At 49.7% G+C, this 27998-nt stretch overlaps 2 protein-coding genes across 3 annotated transcripts in view; one reads left to right on the top strand and one right to left on the bottom strand.

Annotated features, from left to right (window-relative positions):
- The window catches only part of Grh (grainy head), a 135474-nt gene extending 112274 nt beyond the window's left edge, over positions 1 to 23200 (top strand). Inside the window, exons 4-14 of one of the 2 annotated variants that reach the window (XM_076803330.1) lie at positions 1321 to 1681; positions 2727 to 3110; positions 8018 to 8277; positions 9461 to 9629; positions 14235 to 14346; positions 14734 to 14828; positions 14995 to 15165; positions 15310 to 15495; positions 15737 to 16189; positions 17550 to 17614; positions 19419 to 23200. In XM_076803330.1, coding sequence (XP_076659445.1) covers positions 1321 to 1681; positions 2727 to 3110; positions 8018 to 8277; positions 9461 to 9629; positions 14235 to 14346; positions 14734 to 14828; positions 14995 to 15165; positions 15310 to 15495; positions 15737 to 16189; positions 17550 to 17614; positions 19419 to 19701 — 2539 coding nt within the window. In that variant the 3' untranslated portion in view covers positions 19702 to 23200. The remainder of the gene's footprint in view (positions 1 to 1320; positions 1682 to 2726; positions 3111 to 8017; positions 8278 to 9460; positions 9630 to 14234; positions 14347 to 14733; positions 14829 to 14994; positions 15166 to 15309; positions 15496 to 15736; positions 16190 to 17549; positions 17615 to 19418) is intronic. The other variant, XM_076803331.1, reaches the window with a different exon arrangement.
- LOC143362853 (glycerol kinase 5) overlaps positions 1 to 27998 on the bottom strand; it is a 128690-nt gene that overhangs the window by 62699 nt on the left and 37993 nt on the right. The gene's annotated exons all lie outside the window — the stretch shown is intronic.

Genomic DNA, 27998 nt, shown 5'->3' with positions numbered 1-27998 from the left:
TAAAATCTACGCAAACGAACGGTACTCTTCTCTTTGCGATTAATTGGAAATATTGTTTTGGAGTAGTTAGAAGATCCATTCCGATCAGGATAATAATAGGCTTTCGTGTGTGCCGGATGATTGGATTGTCCGTTGGCCGTCGGTCCGCAGTGCCGGCTGATTTCTGCGTGCCGTGGGAAGTTATAATGTTAATACGGTATTAACTAACGAGCCGAGCGATTTATGGCAGGGATCGGGCGTTTATGACGAAGCGATGGCATCTCGATCGACACCGCGATTTCTGCGGCACATTTGTCATCTCGGACCTCTACCATCGGCGGCTGCGGCGGCGATAATCATCGTTCTCGGCGTAATGACGTTCGAGAAAAGTATAATTAATTCATAGATTTTCAAGGTCCGTCACGGCGAATAAATACGTAATGTGTCTCTCTCTCTCTCTCTCTCTCTCTCTCTTTCTCTCTCTCTCGTCAACAGCGTTATGGCCTGGCGTACGCGCGAGTGCGTCCCGCGTTTCGCAAGAGCTGCTTTTCCCGGTAAAAATCAAGATAAAGACACCCGCGGAGAAATATCAATGGTCTCCAATCATTACTAAATATAAACGATAAGCGCATGCCTCCCGCTAGTTAATTAATTACGCGACGATCCGCCTCGGGGCTGCGGACAACATAATTAATAAGCCGCGCGACAAACCTTCGAACTACGTTTATTACCGTCGTTCGGGAAACAATCTAATCGCTCGAGAAACTGCCATCAGTTCCGGCTCGATCGTTCGAAAGGTGTTGACACTTCCGGCTCGAACATTGTTCGAATAACGCCCGAAACATAGGTGAATTATTGAAAGAACGTTCTGTCAAAGAACTTAAAGATACAGCTTTTTGTTCAAAGCTCTGGAGTTGAATTGAACCTTCTATCGACGAAGCTAGACGTTAAAAATTCGACGCGTGAAATTCCAATAGAATTTGAAAGCCCTCCGCGTCCCATGGTGATTCAATTAGTAAACTGAACGCGAGTAAATCGACACGGGGGATATCTCTGTGGAGATAGAAATAGCCTGATGTTTCCTGGCATCGAGTATGTGAGAAGCCGAGGCCGGTTCCTGCCAATAATCCCGGATCCCTCGGGAGCACCTTTGATCCCCGGGGTGGCTGAGGGAAAAGAAGCGATCGGTGGCAACGCGACTCGCGAATTCGACACGCGTACTTAGCATAGTCGATCGATTCCGGGTATAGTTCGGAAGTCGAGGCGAGAGTAAAAGAAAAAGTGGGGTGTCTCGTCTCTGTTCACCCGGACTAAAGCTCGATTCTTCACGGACTGTTGAAGGGGTGTGATGGGCCCGAAGCTGCTGGTGCAGGAGGCGCCTGGCTCCGGTTCCGGATCGGCGAATCGCATGGAAGGCGGCGAAGGCGCCGGAGGAGGGGAGCTACACCACTTCCTCCATCAGTACAACCAACAGTCCCACAGTCCCGGGCAGAGCCTGCAAGGCGGCCTTCCGCTTCCGCTTAGCCCGCAGTCCCTCAGACACGACGGATCCTCCAGCGCGGGCATCACCGGCGTCAAAAGGGAGCCCGAGGACCTCAGCTCCTCCAGAGGGGCCCAGCAGTCCAGCAAGAGGCACAAACAGGCCCAACCGGACAGTCCCACGCCACCCGGGATGTACCATCATCATCAGCATCAGCTGCAGGTCAGTCGGCTTTTTCTATCTATCTGACAATTATCGTCGAGCTGCGATCGAGACAAGAAGTAACAAGCTCACACTCGCGTTTAAGCAGTCTTTCAAAAAATTTCACGCTTTGGTTTTTCAAGCCGAGCGACAAATCGCAGATTTGAATTATTTCGAACGCATCTTGACACTGTCGCGGCTCGATCGAATTCGACAAAGCGGTGCGCGAGTGTACAAACGATCGGCAAAGCCTTCAAACTTACCTTAGACCGGTTTCTTTTCGATCTCGTATTCCTCCGCTCTTCTTTTTCACAATGAACTTCACCCTTTCGCTGGCCCGTCGCGGACAATAGTGGGCGTGTGCTGATCGCCGATCCGCTGTACTCGGCGATTATTCGACAGTGAATGCCGCTGCGCGAGCTATCATTGTGCGTTGACAGTAGTCGCTGATATGTAAACCTGCGGTTCGAATTTTTGTGAACAGCTTAGAGCGGGCCGTGTGCTTATATTTTCTGAATTATTTCAACCAGCCATAACGTTAGAAAAGACGCACCTTACGACCGAGTTATTCGTGAAAGTATTCTTCACGTATTTGTTCGATAACGTAGCCGACGCAGATCGGGTATGTGCAACTTACTCGGTCGCGACTTGTGTTACTTTGTATCTATTCCGCTCGAATGCATTATTAATTAATAACCCGGCTCTGAATGTCAATGCATTTTTTGCTCGTGACGATGTCAATTTTAATAACAGCCTCCGGTCGCGTTACTCTGTGCGTGTCGGTAACGCTCTCTCGCATTTCCGAGCGTGTACAATTCTCGATATACGTCGCCAAGGCCTGGATGATACACGTCGCGGAGTCATCCCCCACCACTTTAAATCACCCCACCGTGCTTTCGTCTCTCTCGGAGACAACCTCCTGTAGGTTCAACGCCCCCTCCTTCCAAACTGGTGGGGGGTCTCAGGAGTGGGGGAAGGACTCGCGAGCCACCAGTTGCCCAGGCCCGGCCTAGGGTGATCGATCGATCCCGGCGAACGCATCGAATTAATCGATCGACAATTACAGGTGCAACAGTACGGAAGCCCCTACGACCCCTACAGCTCGTGCAGCCCCCGACTGCAGTCCACGGCGTACACGTCGACGTCGGCGACCGGCGCGGCGAACGCTGGCAACCCGACCGGTCTACACCAGGAGGCGACCGCTGTCTACGTCACCGGAGACGCCCTGCCGCCGCTCGCGTCCTCCAGCTCGTCCTCGTTGTCGACCACGACCGCTTCGTACACGAGGTACGAGGTTGTGCCAAGCTCTTACGCGACGACACACGCGATACGCTCGTCCTCGAGCAGCAGCAAAGTCCTGACCGTTGATCTTCCCAGCCCCGACTCCGGCATCGGCGCCGACGCGGTCACACCCAGGCAAGATCATCATCCACCCACGGCGCTGCATCAGGTTAGTGAGACAATGATATCCCACCACCTTCGTTCCCCCCAACCTAAATTCTCCGACGGGCAAAAACCACCTCGAAATCCTCGTCCCGCACACAGAAAGAGTTACCGTCACCTCGCCGACAATTACTTCACCGACACGACCTCATCGACACCTAGCTTCGCCGGCAATATTAACTCACCGGCATTCTCACATCACCGACATTAATTTCCCCGACAAATGGTTTCCTTGATACCGAGTCTTGCCGACAATGTTTACATACAAACCATTAGTGGATGAAATGACAATTGGTGAAATAACTGACGGTGATCTGAAAATGTCGGTGAGTTAGGAAACTGTTGTCGATTTCTGTTCCCCAAACGGTCGTGAAAACTGGTAATTAGAAATTGAACAATCGCGAAAATTGTCGATGGTTTTCCGATACGCGTTATAAACCTCAATTTTTTCCTCTGTTAGTGACGTACTCGATTCGTACTATACTCGACAAAACGGGACACGAGTCAGTGTATACAAAACATTAGGCGTCCTCTGCTAGCCACCCGAGAAATGTAATTTCAGCTCGACCGGTGTTTGTTTACCTTCACTGACCCGACTCGTTGGACGAGCTTTATAATAGAGCGATAAGAAAGAAAATACATTTCCATTTGACTTCGGTTTATTGCACCTCCGGTAGACAACTTTTTACACGTAGACTCGTCGTCTAATCACTCGTAACGATTAACCCTGGATTTACGGAGCAAAAACAGCGACTATTTGTAAAAATAGCAGGAACGTGCTACCCGCATTCTTAGCAATATTTTAAAAATAATGAATTCAAATTTTTTAATTGCAGAACCCTACATTTTGACCCATCTTTTTTTCCCCCCGTAAACCTAGGGTTAACGAGGGGCGATATAACAATACAATAAAGTAGTATTCTCGATTGAGAGATACCGATCGTCGTCTCGCGGGTCACCGTTTAAGTGGCACTCGTGCAGAACCATCCTCGACATTTGCCGGCGCACTTTCGCCGTTGAAAACGGGCCCGTTCCCCTCGCCGATCACTTTCCGTCGCGTTGATTTCGTGCCCAGACACCGTAAAGATGTTTTGATCGCTCCTAACAAATTAATCGGACAACACCTACCGTTAACCGTTATCGCGGCCCCCCCATCTCGCTAGATATAACTTCTTCCACGTGTAATAATTTTCTGCGCGCTCTCTCGGAACAGAGCTTAACACGGGGCCCCCGGTACACGGACACGAGCGTTTTACATAATCAGCAACGCATATCTCGCCGGGATACTGACACATTTATTTATACCCCGTGTGAATCGTATAATACCGGGCCACTTCTTCTGCACGGTGGTGTCGCGCGAACGCGTTACGCCTGCGCTCCGCGCACGATCTGTGGGTGGAAAGGAAAGTTTCTGTCGAAAAGCCGACCTTCGTTGCGACGGTCGATCGCTATACCGAGAACGTCAGAGATTAATTGCAAGATAAAATATTTCCAAGTCGGTTGTAACCAACAGAAATCTAAAAAAAGAAAAACTGAACTCTTTTAGTAATTTTAACAAGTCATGTGATCGTAACTGCATCAAAATTCTCAAGGAGAACGACAAAATGTTCGCGTCCGGGGGTTTACGTAAATCGTCGGGAAAAAATCGGCGACATAGTAATCGTAAGTTTGGTCGGAACAGTCTGTCGATCGGGACACGTTCGCCGAGTTGTCGAGCGATTGCGGAAGTGGTCGATCGCCGGCCGGTTTGTCCGAAATTGCTTCGCGGAGCGAAACGATCGGCTCGGCGGCAGAGGAAAAGAAAAATGAACGAGTGAAAAACGAGCTTGCGCGAAAAAATGAATTTCACCAAGCTCTCTCGAGCGGGGTCCATGCTCGAATATGAATATTTTAATTACCGTCGCGGACGTATCGGTTTCCGAGCGGGTTTGTTGGCACGCACACGCGTCGACGCGGCACACCGTGGAGGAGCCCCGGCTTTTATTTGCTGCGGCGTGCAAGCAGAGCAGAACGGAACGCGTGCTTTCTAATTCGTAATGTCAACCGCAATGCTAATGACTTACTCGCGCGGATAAACCGCTCTGCCCCCGTCGCACGATTAATGTTTCCGGAAGCGACCGATTACCAGCGACAACCGAATCGCGCGTGGGAGTGATGAATCGGTTATGGCGGCGTCGAACCACCGGACGCGGCGAAAATTACGCGACGGAAACGCGGTGGTGCTGGATCCCGCAAGTTTATAAAAATTTGCAATTAGTTCTCTCTAAACGATAGGTGTCGAGAACGCGATTAGGTGCATCGAGAACGCAGACATGCGCGAAACACGAGAAAACGTTTACGGTCCTCCTCTTTTTACCGATATCTAATTTATGAAAACATTATTATCGTGAAAGCCAGACATGCCGACCAAAGTACACGTCCTATGAACGAATTTTTTGTGAAAAAAAAAACATCCTCTCGACCGCGCGCAAAAAGTTCTATGTGCAAACTCCGCCGTGTACGCATAATACGTCGTCCAATGAAGCGATTAAGACAAAATATGCGGTACCTTAATACGAAGTGTCATTATGTTGCAACAAAGTATACTTTCGTGCTGTTCCCTTAATAGCGACATTAAGGTAATTCAGGCGGTTCGGATTTACCATAAAACGCGGCGCGACCCGCGCGTCGTCGCGTCGGGTGAATCATGAAAATCACCGGTTCTCCACCCATTAAATCAAAATCACCGATTCCGCGCTCCAATTTTTCCGCGAATCGGCGAAACCGGCGCGGCGGCGGAAACCTTTTTGCGTCTGGACACTGTTCACGCTACGGTCGATTTAGGTGATTTTATTTTCGAGAAAGTGACTGTTCAAAAAATTCGTCACTTTGTTACCCAACAGCGCTGGCAATAACGCCAGGTGTCCCGCAATTTTGCCGACTTTACCCCCAAAATAATGCCCCAGCTAAATCGTCGCTAAATGCATTTATTAATCAAGATTAATGGCCCCTAACCTAATATTCTATTATTCTATAAAATATTCTAGTCTGTTCTGCGTCTTTTCGATCCCCAGTGGCTTGCGTCACAAACCCTGGAAACCAGGCCCCATAATTTATCGTGTGAGCTAGCGTCACGTAGTGGTTACGAACGCTCGCCGAAATGAGCAGCTTAGGGGACACAAGCGGCGAACGGTGTGGTATGGTCGCGCGTAAATCAGTAGCCGTCGCGAAAAGGCGAAACGGGGTGGGAGGAAAAAACGCGGCTCGATCATGTCGATCGTTCGACACGGCTAATAATACACCAAACTTTGTTCGGATCGTAATTCCGCTCGAGGCGTGCGCACCGCTCTGTCACTGTGCAAGAAACACGTGGAAACACGTGTACGGCGCACACGCGTTCTTGCCGCGCTGGCGTCGATCGAGGAGGAGGAGGAGGAGGAGGAGAATGCATAATGTTGAGTGCATAGACAAGGGGTGTGGCGCGGGGGAGGTGGAGGTGGGGGACGCAGCGATTCCGATCGCGACGCAATTAGATGAATCGATCGAGAAAAAGCTCGAGCCCCGTCACCGGGGATCGCGGGGCAATTAATCGCGAAGGCGTTCGTGTTTATCGCGAGAGCGTGGAGCTATATCGGCGCGGTCGTTTTTCAGTCGCGCGATGGCCGTCCGCGGAATATCCAACGAGCGCTCGCGCGCGCGCGCGCGATTAAACCTGGAAGCTGCGCACACCGTTTTCAACATAATTAGTCGGAAGCCAGCGGAGCGGAGCGACTCTCCGATAAAATGGGAGGAGGTGGGGGAACGGAGGTATTATTTCTAATTACGGATCGACGCGGTATTAATTTATCGGCGCCCGATGGTTGGTTCGCCGATTGGTCGACGATTCCCCGCGGAAGAACGAAGCCGGCCTCTCCTCCCGCGCCCGCTCCGCAACGCTCCGCGACGCTCCGCGTCGTTTCTACGCTCGATGGATGGCTTCCGCGATGCCGTTCGTCAGCCCGAGTAACGAGCTATGGTAACCGCGTTACATTCGAGCCGAGCCACTCTCCATGAAGACGTACGAGCGAATAAACCGTTCGGAAGACCGCTTATTAACAAACCTCCGCTGGAAGCACGCGCGGGCTACGGTCCCGGCCAATTTTACGAGACCGCAAGGCCCCTATTCTCTTCGCTCGCCGGCCGGCTCCTTCCTCCTTTGTTTCGCGGAACGACCTCTGCCCGCCGGGGATCGGCCCTCGGCTACTTCGCCCCGCGGATTCACCCAGCTCCGTTTCCCCTTTTTACCCCCGCTATGGGAAACTTGCTCGTTGCGACGGATTCCATCTCGGCGATTGAGCAAGATTAACCAGAGTCGGACTCGAGCTTCATCGAAATTAGAATTAACCCTTAAGTGCATAGGTAAACTAAATATTAGGAACATGAATGCATACATTACCTTACCCAATTCCTTGTTAACTTTGATTACAGCAACAATTTATTTCTGTAAACACATTAAACATAACCGAAATATCGACAGAAGCAAATAGCTGAACTCTCAGTTCACAAATGGCGCGGCTAAAAATGTTAACACAAAATCCAACACGGGTCCTTTGCGGACCCCACTCGTGCATTTAAGGGTTAAATAAAAGTTGTCCGCGAAAATCTAAATTCACAGGATTACCCATAACGTAGCCATAATTCGAAGAATCGTGGACACATCCCTTGACCCTTTTCGGTCCGGTGTCGTGGACCCGTTCGGAACTGTCCCGAATAGGTCGGTGAAGATTGTAGCAAGTCCCGAAGCGAAAGAAACACGGTTGAAATCGCCGAAGAGAGATTCGCCGAAGAACCTCATCGATCAACGACAAACTTATCTAAGAAAAACATCGTCGATTCTCTCCGCGGAATGAAGTTTGCAGAAGCGTTAATGGAGGATTAACTTTCTGATTGACACAGTCCTCGTTCGACTACACGGAGTTGTGTCCCGGCGGAACCGCGACCGGAGCCGCGGTGGTCCTCGAAAGTGGCGCGGTGATACACCATCAACCGCTGCAATTGCAACTGCAACAGAGCCACGCGCAGGCACAGGTGCAACGGGGAGCATTGGTAACCTCGGCTGGGGCGAACGCGAACGCCAACCCGAATCCTCCGAGGTCACGACCTTGGCACGACTTCGGGAGGCAGAACGACGCGGATAAAATCCAGATACCAAAAATGTAAGTACACAAGCACTTCTAAGCAATTCTTATTACAATTTTTTCATAGAAGCCTAGCTACGCTGAATTCTCTTGCGCTCTGCGGAGCGTTAGCTCGTGGCAGCATCGACACCCGCTCGAAACCGCGTTGAATCGACGCGCGTTGAATCGTAGACCTTTTTAGGGAGCAAGTAGAGCCTACACAGGAGTTATAATAAGTCGCGGGATAGGTAGGCGTGTTGCTGCGAACAGGAGCAGAAGTGTTGCAGGCCGTTCACCCAGGCGAGGCTCACGGTTATCGGTCGGCGTGTACGTGTCCCGCTTGTTCTACGTTGGCGACCGACGCACGGGATCTTGCCGAGAGAGACAAAATACCGCGGCAAATGCGAAAGCACGCGGGTCCGCGACGCGTGTCGTCGCGGCAGATAAAGATAATAGGTCGAGACCGGAGCCGCGGTGGAAAGTTCGCCGATACCGACCGGAGAAAAGCTCTCCGCTTCCTACGGATAAGGATAATCGCCTTTTATTTCGCGTCCACGAGCTCTATATTTAGAGCCGCCTCTCGCGGTTGCACCAGAGTCCAGACCCGCGGGAAATCGACCTTGCCGCCTCCGTTCGCGAACGTTTCGCGGCGTCATTGTGCGTCCGGCTCGACTCTCTCGGTCCCGAGACCATTCTTCGCACGAACGTACCATTTTTAGGACAATCGGTCAGAATGTTCGTTAAGTATCTAAGGGGGGTCGTTCGTCTCAGGATAATTTCGAAGAATTCACGTATTTTGCTCAGTACCAACAGTATAAAATGTTGAATGCAATTCAAATTGAAGGTACGAGAGACCTCGGTGGTAAGAACCCTGTTTTGGACATGTATCGAGTGAACACTGTACGCGCATTAGATGATGAAACTTTTTACGAGCAAGGCTGGCAGGCTCGATATATTCCAGGTTAGATAACAGAAAGCTGTTTACTCGGAAAAGCGTGGCGTCGCGGACTGTTATCGCGCGATCCCTTCTTAATGTATGAAGATTACAGTCCTTTCGCGTCTCGCGGTGCGCCCGTTGACGGTTAACAGCCAGTCGTTTTTTCCTCGGCGGTTGTTGCGCGAATAAATCAGCACGCGCGGTCGTCGATGCAGTCGTCCGATTAGACGATCCCAGAAAAATTGTAACTGTTCCGTTCACGCATGCACACCGATCTGTCCGCAGATTCTCCGCCTATGGGTTCAAGTATCACCTGGAGTCGCCAATTAGCACGTCGCAGCGCCGCGAGGACGACCGAATCACGTACATCAACAAGGGACAATTCTACGGGATCTCGCTGGAGTACGTTCCCGATCCCGACAAGCCGACCCTGAAGACTGGACAGACGGTCAAGGTGAGCGGAAACACACGGCGATTCGGCAAATCTCGAGAGAAAAATTGCCGCGTCGCACGTTACACGGATTCATAGTCCGCTGGCGTTTTATGGTGAACTCTGCCACCATCTGCGATTCAATCCGGTCTGGAAACGTTTCCGACCGAAACGACTCGAAGAGTTTTCCCTCGATCCGACGAGAGGTGGTGTGTGTCGTTGCTGAAATCGATTTCAGCCGTCCGGCTCGAGTTTCTGTCAATCGGTCGTAGCGAATTTGCATAAACGTCCGCGATCGAGATCGATCGAACCGGTGACAAAAAGTCTATAATATCGGGTCGGTGCCGGTGATTATCGGGAACAAATGACTCGGATAGGCGGAATTAATTGCCGGCGAGAACGACGATTGAATCCTTGACGGGGAAAAACGTTAACGTCACTCGCGCGAGATCTAGCGACCAAGAGAAATCCTGGTGATTTATTAAAAGCCGTCGATTCGGTTTCTCGGTCGTACGGAAATTTCAAAGATTGCGACGCGCCATTAACCGTATTTATTAGCCGTTGGTCTCCCGAGTATGTAAACCGTATCACCATTCTATTAAGAAAATTGAGAATTACTCGCCGCGGCGCGGCAGAGCGAGTGCCACAAAAAGGCGCATAATCGGTTTATCGGGGGATTAATGTCACGAAACGAAAAGGGGGGGGGGCAGAAGCAGGGTCTCGAACGCGAACAAACCACGGGCACTCGTGAGATAGTGCATAGAATACGGTGGAGACGAGTAGAGGGGACAAGATAGCCAGCTATCCCTCCCTCGAGCCCCCCTCTTCGACCGTTGGAATCACCACGCACGCGGCCGAACGCTCGATTAGCAATTAACGAGGAAGTCGTAACTCCTCCTAGCTGAACGAAGGGTGGGAGGGGTGGGCCGGTATAGAGGGAGGAAAAAATAAAGAATCGGCAGCTTTATCAGGATGGAAATTGCTAACGGTGCGCCGGCGATGCCAATTAGAGCCGCGAGAACAAACGACCTCGTCCGACTTCTTCTTTCGGGCTGCGCGAATTCTATCGCTCGTAGGAGTCTGCAAACGAGCGTAAACGCTTACGCGTCGCGCCGCGCCGGCCCGGCCTAATGCGATTTAAGAGGAGTACACTCGCAATTTCCCGCGACGATATTACCCGAACACGCTGCTCCTCTCACGTGCGTCGGCCGGTTATTGTTTATAGCCGGTCGCCGCTTTTTCAACGATGGATCCGCGCGACCGGCGCGATTCCTCCTCGCGAGGGCGGCGCGGAATTCCCTCACTCCTATTAGCAGGAACAAACCATGGTCACAGGACCAACCATACTTTCTCCGGATTATATTCATTCGATTTTCTCGGCCTGCTAAGAAGGTCGCAAAAAATGCTTTGCTCGTACTATACTACGCTTACTAGTACTGTACCATATACTTACCATACTGTACTATACTGTATACTTACCATACTGTACTACAATATATACTTACTGTACTATACTATACTAAACTATATACTGACCATACTATACTGTGCTATATACTTACCATACTGCACTATACTATATGCTTACCATACTATACTATACTATATATTTACTATGCTATACTGTACTGTAGACTTACCAAACTATACTATATTATATACTTACCATACTGTACTATACTATGTACTTACCATACTGTACTATACTATGTACTTACCATACTTGAACTATACTATACGTACTATACTTGAACTCGTTGCCTTTAGAGTTGAAGTGAGTAGGATTTGGGTAATCGTTTCTCAAAAAATTTGAGAAATTTGGGGAATTTGATTTGCAAAGTGAATGTGGTCATCGTCAGGGTGAGTTTGGAGTCTGCAAAAGCTACAAGTTCGACCAGCCGTTCTCCGGTCGTCGGGGCCATTGTCTATGGAAGATTTTGGAACGGCTCTCTGCTGCTCCGATGTTGTTTTGCCGAGCCATTAACGTCGTGATCCGCCAATGGAGACAGCATTAGCCGAGTGCGTGCAATTCTTCGTCCATTCACCCGAATCCGGAAAAATTGTCTCGGAACACGCGCCGGTCTGCGCAGTGAAGCGTGCTTCTGTCGCGACCGATGTCACGCACACGCGAGGCACGCGTTATCGCACCGGCTAGGCTCCCGGACTTTTCACCGCCTACCGTTGTCCGACGAGCGAACCAACCAACCAACCAACCAACGAACGAACGGTTGCCTGATTCTGAATTATTTGTCGACAATCTGTACCGCGACCAGCCAGCACATGACTATGTGTTAACCCGCGAAAACGGCCCCGAGGACACGTGTAAACTGGTTCGCCCCGCGAAGGTTACCCTTTCATCTGATCCCCGAGCTCGAACGACGCGACGGCACGATAAGGAGAACTATACCTTGCACGCGATAGAGGTCTCCGTTGGGACGCGTTTCGACATGGTAAACACCCTTGCTCTGTTACCGATCGGCCCCGAATCAGAAAAATCGCAACGATTCGGTATTCAAATTCTTTTCTGCGCATTTCGAAACCCACCTCTTCAAGATTAATCCATTTGCATAATTAGCGTATTGACTTATAGAAATCAGTAAATTTCGTAAAGAATAGATTACAAGCAACAATGGAGTTTCGTTTTACCTGAGAATGGTGCTTCGAACGCTCTTGGAACCTTTCCGAGGCGATATTCTCAGCCCGATCGGAATTGCAGCGTTAACGATCGCCTATTGGAGATCGAGTGACACTCTCCGGCTGAATTACTATTCAGAGAGTCTCGAGCAGAGGTTTCTGTCATCCGGGCAGGCCCTAGGACACTGCTTAATCTTTTCTCGGCGCGCGGCGTTACGCATCGAAACCTTATATCCCGTAATTACAGGCCCCGGGAAGCTGTTCAACGACCGGCAGCCATTCCGATCGAAAGAATCGTTCGTTGAAAGTGGTCAGGGCAGACGGAGAGGCGGATAGATAACTAGATAGGGCGCAGGGAGAGAAAGAGAATCGTGGTGTCTGTCCCTCCCGATTAATCAGCATAATTGCCGTCGTACAGCCGTTTTTACCAATGAATCACGCCTCGCGCGAGGCGGACACGTCGCAGGCCCGGGGGAAAAATCGTCGTAAAGACGACTATCGTAGGATACACGGCTGTTTATGGGGAATTAGCAGTGTCGAATGCCGCGATTTATGCTACCGGATTATACGGTACCGCGTGATTTATACGCGCGCGGTTCGACCGATCGAGCGTGTCTACGTGTCGCTGGCGATGCAGAGCTCACGCGAATTTCGCGTGTTGCGTGCCAGTCGTCGGGGTTCCGTGACGTAGTTCCGTTACCATTGTCCCGCCGGGATCCCCGTGGTTCATGCTCGGTGCCGACCATAGGTGGGGAGAGATCGGACAGCGCGTGATTATCCGTAAAATTCGAAAAATCCCGCCGCGCACCGATCTACAACCGGTCATTGATGCCTGTCGATACCGGAATCTCTGTAATTTCCGTTGCATAATTGCACGCTGCCGCGCAATTTATGATGCACAAGGCACAACCGACGCACGCCGGCTCTGTCGCCGACCGTCTAAACTTTCGACCGACAGGGATCGCCGCCATTCCGGCGCGCTCTCTTTCGCCCGAACCGATTATTTCCCTGAATCTCCTTAATCCCTGGCATATTCCGCCCTTCGTTCCAATCTTTTTCTCTGCTCTGTTTCCTCTAGAGCGCATTCGTCGATTAAACACAGCACAAATTTAATTCGGTGAAACAATTTTTGCCATTCCCGAATGTTCTATGCTAACACACTCCTCCCAAACTTGCCGATTCAACGATACGTAAAAAGTCTGTTTAAAAACTTCGGAAACACTTCGTGAGCAGACGTGACTCGGCGGATCTTCGTGCAACAATCTTCTGCGTCAATTGCGGGACTCGGGAGCGGAATACAAATTTCTTTCTCTCTGGAATAATTCTAATAAACGCGGAGGAATCTGTCCCTAACACTAGAACTGCCAAGCAGTGCATGCAACTGGCATGCATTGCCTTGTAATAACAACAAAATTACATTTTTCTCGTGAAAACATATTTATAATTTCGTTATTTCTAAAAGAAAGAGCTTAATTTTTCACAGATTTGGATAGCGGGACCCGGGTGCCCATCTTGACCAAGTATTTAAAAGACCTCGTCCAGTCGTTCACGGTTGTTTAAAAAATTGATTGAACCGCTGTCCAAGCGAAATGAGAGATCGGTGCGTGTACGGTGGTAAAAACCATCTGGCTTGCGAGCGTTGAACGACTATTGCGAATTTCTAAAACGCCGCGACCTCCGACGGAGTCATCAATTTGTCTCGCGACCATCGGGGCCAGGAATAATTATTCCGATCGTTGGTCTGTCTGCGGTGCTCGCGAGAATTTATTGGTAGCCGCCACGATACAGGAGAATCGCCTGTAATAAGCTGGGGTATCGTAGATGCGCGGCATTAAGTGACCGTTTCTCACGAAATTGCATAAAACTATGGCGCGCGGAGACTCCGATGCACCTTCCCCCTCCCCCCGTCCCCCCGTGCAGACGCCATTTATCCGGCCGAGCGGTATTAACCGTGATAAAGTACTTACACCGTTTTCTCTGTGTTTTGTCGCGCAGAGCGTGGTAATGCTGATGTTCCGAGAAGAGAAGAGCCCCGAAGACGAAATTAAGGCGTGGCAGTTCTGGCACGGAAGGCAACATTCTGTCAAGCAACGTATCCTCGACGCTGGTAAGTAAAGCGCGTCGCCGGACACCATTAAGTCCACCAAATAACGTCTGACCACCCATACGCGCACTCGAGTTACATTCTAATCGGTTCGCCGGGATCGAAACCGAACCCTGTGCTATTTTTTCTTCTTTTTTCTTTTTTTTTTCTTCGAATATCTCAATCTCTCACGATCCTTCGTATCTTCTGCGCAAGCCGCTCGGATTATGCCGCACGCTCGGTAAGATTATCGGAGGCGATGGTGTCTCGAATCGACCTGCCAAACAATCGTTTGAACGCGATACTAAAATGATCGCTGAAAAATGCGGGAGAGACGAGAAATTTTTATTTTTGTCGTCGCTCCGCGCGACGAGTGATTTGCAAGTTTAACAATAATCTGTACCATTGCAGACACGAAGAACAGCGTGGGACTGGTGGGCTGCATAGAGGAAGTCGCGCACAATGCGATTGCCGTTTATTGGAACCCACTCGAATCCTCGGCGAAGGTATGAGAGAGTCCTTCGTCCGTTCATTACAGAGATTCCATTTGCATAGAACGATCCCCGTCGGAGGCTTTAATGGGAGCCTGCTTATTCATGCGATTGTTATTAACCCGGGGAAAAGATAGTTTCGCGAGAGAGCTCATCCCGGTAAACGCCGGTCTCGTTACAGATCAACGTGGCGGTGCAGTGTCTCAGCACCGATTTCTCCAGCCAGAAGGGAGTGAAGGGCTTGCCCTTGCACATCCAGGTGGACACGTACGAGGAACCGCCCCCGCACACTCACTCGTACACGCCGCCGTCGCATCGCGGCTATTGCCAGATCAAAGTCTTCTGCGATAAGGTAATCAACACACGGTGTCTCGTTAGCATTGAACCCCTCGAAACTTTCATTCGCATCCCCATAGAGAACGATTCGTATGTTTGCGTTTCGTTGCTCGAGCGGGAGAATCGACGGCAGGGAATATAATTGATGGATGTTTAACAGGGCGCCGAAAGAAAGACCCGTGACGAAGAGAGGAGGGCAGCGAAGAGAAAGATGACGGCGACCGGCAGGAAAAAGCTTGACGAGCTCTACCATTCCGTGACGGAACGCAGCGAATTCTACTCGATGGTGGATCTCCACAAACCACCTGTCCTGTTCTCGCCGCCCGCTGAGCACACCATCGACAAGGTACAAATCGACACTTCTAATTCGATCAGGGGTTTACAAAAGATCTGGCTCAACTTTTCGACGAACCTAACCGGAACCATTTTAAACGGGGCGAAAGCGTAGTCTCCTCGATAGCGCAATCCTCTGCTCTCAACACCGCCAAAACTCTCCATTAACCGCAACTCCTATCACTAAACCCGATTCTGGCGAAGGTAGCAAAGAGTAGAGGTGTGAAATGTGTCTGTTTCTTGTTCCCGAACAGTTCTCGACGATGGAGTTGTCGGGCTTCTACGGAGGTGGCGGCGGAGGCGGTGGCGATACGGACACATCGTCCCTGAGCAATGGCGAGGGCGGAGGATTGAAGGCCGGGGGCAGCAGCCCTTACCCTGCCTGCGGCAGACCGAGCCTGCCGGCCCTCAAGTTCCACAACCACTTCCCGCCCGACAATCTGACTAGCCTGCACGACAAGAAGGACTCGTTGCTGATGCAGGTCCAGGAGCTGCAGGGCTCGGTGCTGCAGGGTGTGCAGCAAACGGGTATGACCGGCACCGTGGTCTCCGGCGTCGGGAACCGATTGCACCTTCAACAACAGCCGCCCCATCTGAGACCGGCCGACGCCGAGGAGAGAGTGATGCTGTACGTTCGCCAGGAGTCCGAGGACGTCTACACACCCCTGCACGTCACGCCGCCCACCGTCCAGGGACTTTTGAACGCTGTAAGAGACACCACGGATTTTTTCTGTTAGAGCTCTTCGCACCTGTACGCTCGCGAACGCGTGTTAGCTCTCTTCGGCCCCGTTTCGTGCAACGAGCGAGCTTCTACCGTATTTGGTAGGTGAAAAGTAGTCTCTCGAAACGAGGAGTTTGTTCAGTTCCGATTCCTCGACGGAAGCTCCGTTTCCGAGCGTCGCGACGCCGTTCGACAGGCAAAACGGTCGGCAGATTTCGCAATATTTCGCGCGTTGCGTAAACGGTTAAGCTCGGGTGAGTTTGAAAGCGCGTGTATTCGGTCGTCTATTTATACCGGAGGCGCGTTTCGAAACCTGCGCGCGCCCGGCAACAGCAACAGCAACAGCAACAAGCAACAGCAACACCGAATCCTCGGCTAGAAAGCGAGACACACGCGGCCCCGCGTCGACGCACAGCACGACGTTAACTCGCAATTATCTCGACGCGGACAATTAATCACGTTTCTTCGCCGGTCGGTGTACATATACGCCTCGATTCGACGCGAGCGTACACCGCGGCCGATATGACTAATGAGTGATGCGCGAGAGTAACACGGGCTCTACAAGCGACACGGCCATTCTCAAGTATTAGCCATGCATGCGAGGGACACAGCCACCAACTACCCATTAATCAATATACTTGTTTGCACCGTTCCATAAATGCTGGTTTATTAATATTAACGCGCATGCATCACACCGCCAAAAATCCTCTCGCAATTAATACGAGATCCAGCGCGCGGCGGCCTCGGCCTCGCGCGCGCGCGATCGATTAACATCCACCCGCCCAACAACAAACCCTCCTCGACACACGTGTAACGTCTCTGTGTATGCTACCGTGTGCGAGGTCAACGATCGCGATGGGTTTCGACGATAGAGGTATGTCGCAAAACGCCAGAAACGTCGTCGCAAGATCGTAATTTCACAACGGGGATCCATCCAGTAGCCAGAAGAAAAAAGTGGAAAGAAACGGATGAACGATTCTCATTTTTCAACGCGCTCTCCTTCTCTCTGTCTCTCTTGTCTCTCTCATGCTACTTCATCCCCTCCATTTCGATCTGGAAATTTTTCTTAAGCGTATTTCCTTTACTTTTGTTTATTTTGTTTGTTTGTTTGTTTGTTTGATGGTCCATCGAACGTTCCCGTTTTCGTTTTGTGTTGTCGAGTCTCTTTTCCAATTCCACCCCCCACCCCCACCCCCGAACCCTAAACGCCCCATTTTTTCCGACCTCTCTTGACTGTGACGCGCGCAACCGGGACCGTCCCCGGGCACCGAGCAGACCTCTCCCCAAAACCGATGGTCCGCAACCACTGTCAAAATTCTAATGTTCTACTTTTTTCTATTTTACAGATTGAGTCAAAGTACAAAATTGCATCCTCGAGTATTAATAACCTCTATCGCAAAAACACAAAGGGGTAAGTTTAGTAGAGTGTCATCTTTACTTGCATGCACCGCCCACGTAGTGCATGCCATAACGGTGACATTGCCTGACTTCTCTCTGGCTAGTTTGGTAGTCTGTCCCTCTCTCGCCTCTGCGAACCGCACACGCAACTCTTTCTCTTTTCACCGAGAACCGACTATTTCGACTCCTCTCTTTCTCTCTCTCTCTCTAATCATTCATTTCCGTCTGGTGTCTGTCGCCGATCTATCGTCATCGCTACTACACCCCTAACCCGTTCCCCGTCAGTCCGGAATTTTCCATCATGGGCACACATGCACACACGCACACGTTCGGTCACGAAAAATTGTCCTTGGCATTAATCCACTAATCTGTTCTATTTCTAATTCTAATTCTATTTCTATTTCTCACTGACGAGCGGAATGTCTCCCGAACGGTCCGATAACTTCCCTAACTAATCGCTAACAAATGTTGTTTGTGGAACGGAACAAAAATGGAACGGAGACATTCTACTCGCGCGCGAACGTTCGACCGCATGCCTCGCTCCTGTCGCACGACCCGCTTGCACTTTCCTGCACGTAACACTTCTCTCTCGTCATACTTCCTCTCTCGGACGCATCACGCATCCAGTTCACCTGTGGATCGTACGCGTGTTTCGTTGTTTGTTTTGCTCTTTGTGTTTTCACTTTCTTGTATTATTATACCGGACAGAGATCCTAGAGATACCGGATTCGGTAGTGTTGTTCACTGTACGCACGCCGACACGATAGAGTCGACAGATTTCTGCCGTCATTCTGACGCGGTTCGGCGGCCCGCGAGTCATTCTGATACTAAGGATGTTCTAATTTTGGTGACTTTGACTGAAGTTTAGGAATTATTCGGCTGTAACCTGTGTGACACCATGCTTGACGTCGTCTTTGTTCCGCGTAGAGGCCACTGATTTTGATATTTGAGAAGAACCTTCAGAAAGAAATGTCTGCCTACCCCTAAATGACTTTTCTTCGTTACCGTACACTTTTTCTTCATCTCCCAATAGAGAATACTCTTAGCTTAAGAGAAGCTAACGTCGAAGTGCTTCAGGTTACAGCCCGATAAGCGAAACGATGTTATCTGCCAGTGATAAATTTTTCGGAAGCTCCAGAATTCACTACATGCGTTCCTCACCCTTCTCGAGCTGCGTACAAACTGATCTCATCCTTGTTTATTTTATACACGCACAGCATAAATTCATTTTGTGATGATCAATGACAGCGGACACAATTCCTTCGGGACCTCCGCTCTCATCGATCATAAAACCTGTTCTCTTCGAACGGCTAATGTACATACTTCACAGCTCCTCCTAGATCACAAATACTATTATCGAGTAACACGAGTAACACGACTCCTCCTCCCCTCCAACTCTGAAGAAGAGCCTCTTTCAAGTCTGTCGACCTGTCCGAGAGTCACGATTAACTCTGCTTAGAACACACGCCCACAGTCCTTGTCCCTCGACACGGAAACCACACACGACAGACTAATGTTATTCTCGAGCTCTCTGTTACGCCGACCTCGCACCAGCGATTGCTCGAAAATTGCCATGAATGGAGCCACCAGCCAAATCGATTCACTCCGCGACGGAAGAACCGGAGGAAATCGATGGGAACGCCGTTTTAAAAAGTTGATTCAATATTTATTATTCGTGGTTAATCGCATCGGTGGTGCGAGCCGGCTGTTACCGTCGAACTCAGCCCCGGAAAAGCTTTCAGCAGGGTAGAAACAGCCTGAACTTCAGGATTAGGCGAAAAACAAACCGGTCTAACCAGGATGTCCACGTGTTTCAGAATTACAGCGAAAATTGACGACGACATGATCCGATATTACGTGGACGAGGACCTGTTCCTGCTGGAGGTGAGCCATTCCCGAGTGAACCCGGACCCGAACAACGAGCGCAACCCGAATCCCGGGTCGCCGGGTGACCCTGGCGACCCCGGCGAACCGCCGACAGCACCCGGCTACGACGTCACCCTGATCGAGCTACCCTCGTCCCCGGCTCACATAGCTCATTCACCTCTAACGAATTCGGCGCACGGCCACGCGCACGTTCACGACACCGGAAACACGTGAAAGAAACGCGGGGGAGGACATGCGTGCGCAGGCATCTGCCCGCATGCGACTCGGTGTAAATAAGTCTGAGGGACAGGAAGAGAGAGAGCGGCAGCAGTCGGCGATCGCGGTTCAAGGATCGAAGGATCGTCGACACGGTGCAATGTGAACAGAGAGCTTTTCAGGGACCTGGATCGAGAGGTCTGGTCGCCGCCAGTGCTCGATCTTGCGGATCGAGTCCGGTTGCGAAAGGACGAAGAGGAATGCTGTACTGCTGAAGAGGAAGAAGAAGAAGAAGAAGAAGAAGAAGAAGAAGGAAGAAGCAGAAGGAAGAAGAAGAAAAGGAAGAAGTTGAAGAAGAAGAAGACGGGCGCTAGGTTGCTCTTCCCGGGGCCCGCCGAAGGGACTGATGTTGCGATTTAAGAAGTCAGATGATTGTTAGTTGATAGTGGTCGCCCGGAGCTGTAGCCGTTCAGAGTCCGCGAACGCGGGAGCCCGACCTCGCTGCTAGATTGTTTGTTATTATTGTTCCCGAGAATATCGGACGTGAAATTTGTAAATTTTATAACGAGGCTCGCGCGTTCGCGCGACAACTGTGTGTCGTTATAGCTTCCATGATGGCGCGGGGCTCATGTTGCTCGAGCCGTGGCGACTCGTTATGTTCTATATTGTTTGTTTTCACTTGTGAACAATTTATATCGATGGTTGTTAGCTTAGACAGACAGACAGAGAGAGAGAGAGAGAGAGAGAGAGAGAGAGAGTGAGTGAAAGAGAGAGAGAGACGGCGTCGTCGTTGACACGCGATGGCTATATTGTAAATCAATCAAAATTGATTTAAGGAATCCTTCCCATGCCCCCACCCCGCCCCCTCCTCTGTACTCCGTTACGCATTAAGTATACGTATGACGTATAAGATTGTATATGAAGAGATCGCCGCTCTATTATTATTGTATCGTCGCTATAGAGTTTAAATTCTTGTTTACGCGTTCAGCATGGGAGAAAGCGTTTTTATTTTGTACCGAGACTCGCGCGCAGAACTGTTTTTTTTTTTTGTGAAGCGTTCTCTCGAATTTTCCGCCGCCATTACAAGATAGACCGGTGCCATCGAGCATTATTTCGTAGTGTTAACGCTCGCACACGTAAACACACGTACACGTACACACGCGGTTATAGATATACCGAGCAAATGAAGTTTCGTGTCATACTCGTCCTCAGGATTTCAGGAGTGAAGCTCCAAAAAAGAAAAAACCATTTCGGAGAGCCAGGAATCTCCATTTCGAATTCACTCGAGTCTCCGGTTTCATTCGTGCCCGCCAACGAGGACACTTTTCGCCGTAGAGTACTTCGCTATCATTCCACGTGCTGCGCGTCCCAGGATTCTTTGATATTATACAAAGACACGAAGTATTACTCTCAGATACGTAATTAATCGTTCCGACGACCAGATGAACGCGAAATTTCGATGGAAACGCAGCGTGGTACTCGTCGCGACGACCGACGATGACTAGGTTTAGGTTTAGGTAGCTACGACATGTTTGGTACCCGTAGTCGACCTTGAACGACAAACCCATTTCGGGTCAGTGCTTCCGCTAATCTAAAATTTAATTGTCTCTATTCTCGTTAAGTCACGATCGAGAGCTCTGAAGCTTCAGCGAGCGTATTGTACAGATATATGCGAACAAACTTCGAGACTTGGATCCTTCGAGGACGAAGCTTTTTGTAGTCGCGTGCGGTATCGAATGTTTAAAGTTTTTATATGTACGTCAACGATCCTTGAAAATATTAAAGCTTGGGCAATTTTATGTTTAAATTCGGCGGTCAGATGTTTATTCGTCTTGTCGAAGACGGTTGTTGTTCGGCGAGTTCCGGAGGATCCAAGCTCTTGAAGCGATCAACGGGAGACCCGGGTTTATCTTGATTATGGCAGAGACCGAATCTCGATGTCGCGCGAGATCGTCGATGCTCGCCGAAAACCAGCGGCCGTGCTGGAACAATGCGAGTCTACGATCGGTATTGTTCTTGTTTCTCTCGCGAAGCGAAGCCAGGATTAATGTGCCGCTGGTGAAAGCGAGCCATTCGACACTCTCGTCGCTTAATTTTTTTACGCTCACACGCACGCACACAGACACACAACACAGACACGAACCATCCACCATCATCGATCAAAAAGTACGGTAATTACACTCGCATCTAGGATCAGACTAGAGGAAACATCACGATCACGACACTCGTTTTATCTTTCACACGCATGGTTATACGTATAAGTAGAAATATATGGATCTATATGTTATGTATACATACACGCGAACACGTCGCGCCGCGGATACACCGATATCAAAGCAAGGATCAAAATACGCTTGTAAAATGCATATTATTACGACATGAGTACTATATTTTGTTACATCTATTGCAAGACAGCATATAGTTTGATATTATTAATATTATGGATTCTATTGATTAGAGCTACGTAATTACGTATATATATTATTATTATTATTATTATTATAAATAATATTATTATTATTTTTATACAAGGGATGCGTGTCTTCGTGGTGCGAGAATGCGAGAGTAAACGAGGGATCAAGCGAGCAAGAAAGAATGACAGAATGAATGGTAAATAGAACGCGTATTCCAGAGAGAGAGAGAGAGAGAGAGAGAGAGAGAGAGAGAGAAAGAGAAAGAGAGAATCGACGAAGAGGTTGATTACATTTTACGAAGATTGTTAGCGTTGCTCCATGACATATTTTTCCGTAATTAATAGCCCTGACCCCCATCCCCACCCCGCCCCCCGAAACGCCCAAATATTCGTCAGCCGCCATACCAACGCGCAAAGCACGCGTTAGGCTCGCGAACGATTTTTATTGCTATCGTATTTGAGCCCTTATTATCCTTACGTTTATTAATATTATTAATTAATGATACACTATGGAGGACAGCCGCGTTACGATCAGGGGAAGACCTCGGCCGCGCGACGACACCGGTGAACAACGAACTCTCGATGGAGACGTCATTTTTCCGTGTTCTTTCTCTTTCGTTTAGTTAGTTTGTTCGACGTTGTACTTCCTCACGAGCCGAGAGAGAGAGAGAGAGACAGAAACAGAGAGAGAGAGAGCCGTCGCCGAGAGTTCGCGAGCCGCGGAACCGAGAAGGATCTGTTCGTGATCGTATCGCGACCGTCGCCGATATCGTACTTAAACGTGAACGACGATGCGGAACACGTAGCCCAACGGCTTCCTCGCCTTCACATTTCGTTGGAAATGTCTCGCCCGTATGTTAGCGGAGGTACGCTGTGCAAACAGACCCGAAACCCCGCGGGTCCAGGAACGCGGCGCCCACGCCGTTTTGTTAGAGAAGCCATGAAGCCCGAGTAGATGTTGCGGAAAACAGATAAGTGATGTGAGAATACCGAATATATGTACCGTTTTCGCGTTGTCTTGCCATCGTGAGATTGTGCCAGAGGTGATATTATATTACGCTGTTTATTGCAAACAATAAATATTATATTAGTACGTTTTATAAATCACCGTGTCGTTATTGCCGTCGGAGGGGACCACTCGCTTCTGTCGGAGCATTTATTTGGAAATCCTTCGGATTTCTTGCACCTCTAAGGTAGGTACTTCTTGAGGGCCATTCTCTCTCTCTCTCTCTCTCTCTCTCTCTCTCTCTCTCTCTCTCTCTCTCTCTCTCTATCTCTATCTCTCTCTGATCTCTATCTCTCTCTCTCTCTCTCTCTCTCTCTCTCTCTCTCTCTCTATCTCTATCTCTCTCTGATCTCTATCTCTCTCTCTCTCTCTCTCTCTCTCTCTCTCTCTCTCTCTCTCTCTCTCTCTCTATCTATCTCTATCTCCATCTGATCTCTATCTCTCTCTCTCCCTCTCTGCTGTGATCTCTCCTCATTAGGATCACTGGAATCTCAGGGATCACCCTGAAAATCCTCGAAGTCTTTTGAAATTTTCAAGAGTTACCTCAGGGCCTCCGAGACTAAATTCTTCGCGATTTCAATGATCTAGAAACGCTGGAAAACGAAGGCCCATCAATATCCAGTCCTGCTATTAGAAAATCGTCTCGATCGCGTCCTGCCGGTCGGAGGAATACTTATCTATACTTGTACAAGTCTAACCGAAGCCCCTCGCCCCGCAAGTTTTATTAGCATTCCGAACCATTTAAAACTCGATCCGCAGCATTATAATTGTAGTAATAACGCGGCCTCTATCAACAATCCCGACCGATTTCTTTTGGCGGAGATGAAATTGTACCGACGAGGAGTGCAGAAAGAAAACCTGTTAGTCGGGAATCCAACGAAACGATTCCGTTCGTACACAGGTCGAAAGGAAGACGAAACAACACAATTCGCGAAGACCAACAATCGACGTGGGGCCGTTTAAAACAAGTGGAATTAATTACAAAATGTTCGCGTCATCGGGTCAACACTGGGTACTTTCCTGGGTAAGCTGACAGTTGATCGAGGTAGACCGAAGAGGACACGTGCCCGCATCTGATTTGTTAAATAAATAACAGTCGAGCTCAAGTCTCTAGTACCTATCAATATTAGTTTCGTTTCCGAGTAAATATTTTCTTATCGATTAAGAATTTTCTCGGCGATGTTTGCATCGCAATATTTCCCCCCGCGCAGGTTTTGTATACGTAATTATTTCATATTATTATAAATAGCAGAAATATTGAGGGAGGTCACATAAAAAAAATATTACTGATCACCCCGTGGCTCTATGAATTTTGAGAACAGTCCGGAATTAGTGTGCGAGCGCGGAGCGTCCGTGTCATTTCGATCGTCGAGATCATCGTCGATGATTTTCGAGGGAGGCCACGATTCGCCGAGGGAATTACGCGTGTAATCACAGTAATAGTTACATAAGAACCACCCTCGGTGAGTTATTGACCATTAAGGAATCCACGCAGTCGGTCGAAGGCGGACACTGTACGGATAACTCAACTCCGGGCCAGTGGCCCCCTACAAGGTCGTGTATTCACGCGCGATCCTCGTAGTACTCGTGCATACAGTATCTTCGATTAGGCCGGGCAACACGATCTCCGGGCTTGATTGCAAGGAGGCGAACGTTGTCGATCGGTCTTCGGGAACCACGGCGTAAAACTGGCTCCTCCGGCCGTGCCATAAGCCGTACAATGTTCGGACATCAGTGTCCGTTGCTTGGGATCGATTGTAATCTCTCTCTTGTAACAATCTACATTTTCCATTAATTCAGCCGGTGATTTCTACGCGTCACGTCGCCCGTCAACTGCCTAGATCTTCGTGATCTCGCCGTTACACACTGATCCAAAATTTCAAAAGGCTGAATAAAATTCGTCTCTCTGTTATTATTAATTGCAAACAAAACGGTTTCAGGGGTTTTGGAGCTCTGAGAACACTGATTTCCCTATATACGACGCCAAGGCCTGGGTGATAAACGGCGCGGAATTATCCCCACTACCGCGGAGTTATCCGAGAGGGGCTACTTATTTCTAGGTTTTTGTGAAACAACCCTAAAATTTTACCAACTAATTCTCCACTTATTTTTTAGGAGCTGCCCGCTGTTGGTCGTCCGAGGGTTCACCAGAAACTTTTTCCGCAACTATAGTACGCCGAGCGTCGAAGTCCGGCGTGTTGTTCGCCTGCTTTATTGCAACCCTAAATTTAATCTTGGCTGGACAGAGGAGGAGATATGCCGCATTCTGTTTTCTGAAAGTTGTCCGCGTAGCGTCGAGACTCCTCGGGCAGGCGGTGATGGGACGCGATTCGTTTCAGGGCCCCCCGAGTACTTTGGTACCGTTTAAGAGCGCATAATAAAAAGCAACCCCGACGCAACCGGTTTCCGAGGTGGGGCGCACAAGCGTTGATCGAACGGTGGCGTCAACCGCGAAATCGTCAGACAAATTTTGCAATAAGAAAACGTGGCCGCGCTGCGCTGGGACCCCGAAGAAAATCGGCTCCATCGGGAAGACCGGGGACGAGACACGGTCGTCGAACTTTCTTCGCCTTCTGCGAAACATTCGGTAACTGAAAGAAGAAGAAGAAGAAGAAGAAGAAGAGGGATCCTGGTTCGATGGTACGGCTCACGCATGTCTTGTTGTCGCCCATAAATCTTCTCGTGCGTATTTAAAACGGGCTCTCGTGACGACGAATTGGGCACTTTCGAATTAGAACGAGTCGATGGTCCGCCGGAGCTTAATGACGACCACGACAGAAGGAACAAAAAAAAAAGAGAAAGAGAAAGAAGTACGCGCGACTCGAAATGGAATTCCGATCGACCCACGGAGCCACGGATGAAGAAGGCTACCTCGACTTTCCCGGCTAACATCGGTTCGCAATTAAGCGTAAAGATAGTCGACGAAACGAGCGACGCTGCAGAGGCTCCGCCACCGAAATCGAAGGGCAGCCGATGAACCCTCGGGATCTTCTGCGAAACGCGGTATCAACAGTCCGAAACAGCCTCGGTATTTTTGAGACGGTCCGGTTTGGCCACTCGGGGAACGATTTTATTTATTGGCCGTTACGGGGGCTTCTTCGGACTCCCTCGAATCTCCGCCTCTAACTTTAGAAAACGGTAGGAAGCGGTTTCATAGGAAATGTATTTCGTGAAATTTACAGGAATACATTAAACACCGTTCCCTGTATTAGATGTGATAATACGATCTTCTTCTAGGTACACAAACTTACTTTTCCGCTTGCAACATTCGACGTTCGCATTGATCGACATTGTGAAAAAGATTACTCGAATGAAACGCAGCCGTAAAACTCGCTGGAGATGCTAATTGCGAACCGCGGGACCGCTGATGAAGATTACTAACAACCTGCCAGGCGTGAGCACCGAAACAGCGACGAAAAAAGTAACGCTAAAACCTCGCCCTTTAAGGAGCAGAGTTCAATGAACCATGAAACCCAAAGTTTATTCTCATCCGTAGGCTTGGGATCTGCTTCCGTTCCTCGACTTCTTTTTCGACCAGAAGGCTGCTGTATCACACATTAAAAGAAATCAACGACACTCTTCTCCGTAAGCAAGTAAGTAAAGTTATCATTATTAGATCTTGGGAAAACAGAAATGGCTTCTCGACCTATGTTTACCAACATTTTTTACCCGGTATTGTTTTGACCCGTTCCGCACAATCGAACACCTCTTGTTTCGCACGAAGATCCAGGGATCCGTCTTCGGAAGAATGCCGACAGCGCGCGAAGCCGCAGAGAACAACAAAAACCCTTCTTTTCTCCCAGCGGCGGAGGCCGCGAGCAAAACAAGGGGGTTCTACGGGGAACGCGTTATTTTCCTCGGCGAGGAGAAATTCCAATAAGTTGGTGGCGCCCGTCGTCGAGGCACGGCCGCCGGTGGAAATGGAAACAAATAGGTGGGAACACAGTGTGCTGCGCGGACTGGTGTGCATGCGATCCCGGGGAGAGCCGTTCGAAGAAATTCCATTCATCGTGCCAGAAGGAAATGCACGCGTATCGCGCTTGGCATTCGTGACGGTGCACGGGAATCACACGGCCGGGTAAGTTCACGGCCGACGTCCCTTACGTGCAGCCTTCCCTCGGCCTCTTCAAGGCCAGCCCGTGGATTGTACTCTCTATGCAAATGCCACTCGAAACCGGCATTCACAGCCTGGCCGGCGACAAATCAAAATTGAGCCGGTTCTGTCACGAGATATGGTCCAGGTTTTCTCGGAGAATGTACAAATCTGGAAAAAGGAAAGGTACCTTGATCAGGCTGCAAGATTTTGAAAAATCGGTATCATTTGATCTCGAAAATAGCCAACTCTACGTCTCCTTGTAGCTCCCTCTCCCGTCGGTGTCACTGCCCCACCACCTTCTCCTCATAATACAGATATCACTGGCGGGGGCTTGCATAATCACCGAGAGAGAGAGAGAGAGAGAGAGAGAGAGAGAGAGAGAGACGCACACGCCCATCACAATCCCCCGGAACCACCGTCATTTTCGACCCCGAGCGAAATTACGCATTCCTGATACTTATCGGATAACAGGTCCGCCATTACCCGTTACCGAACCGGGCAAATTGGACACGGATCTTCGGATCGAATGACAAATCGTGCCGGTCCGACGGCGACGGTACTCCTCTTCAGCGTCGGAGGAAGAGAGACACAGACGTGAGGAAAAAAGACTGAAATCAGAACTGTGTTTTCGATAACCGGATAGCCCCGGCGTGGACCCGTTACCGGATCATTTGACCATTCTTCTCGATCGACCGAACACGGTCCGAGGAAACGGTAAATGTAAATTGAGGCGATTTTTTGCGTTAGACGTACTTATTCCACAGCTGTCCGCTTTTTTTTTTCTAGACGACGCACGTTCC

This window comes from Halictus rubicundus, chromosome 18 (genome assembly GCF_050948215.1).
Source record: "Halictus rubicundus isolate RS-2024b chromosome 18, iyHalRubi1_principal, whole genome shotgun sequence".
NCBI lineage: Eukaryota > Metazoa > Arthropoda > Insecta > Hymenoptera > Halictidae > Halictus > Halictus rubicundus.
The sequence above is the reverse complement of the archived record's forward strand: the minus strand, read 5'-3'. Positions and strand labels throughout refer to the sequence as shown.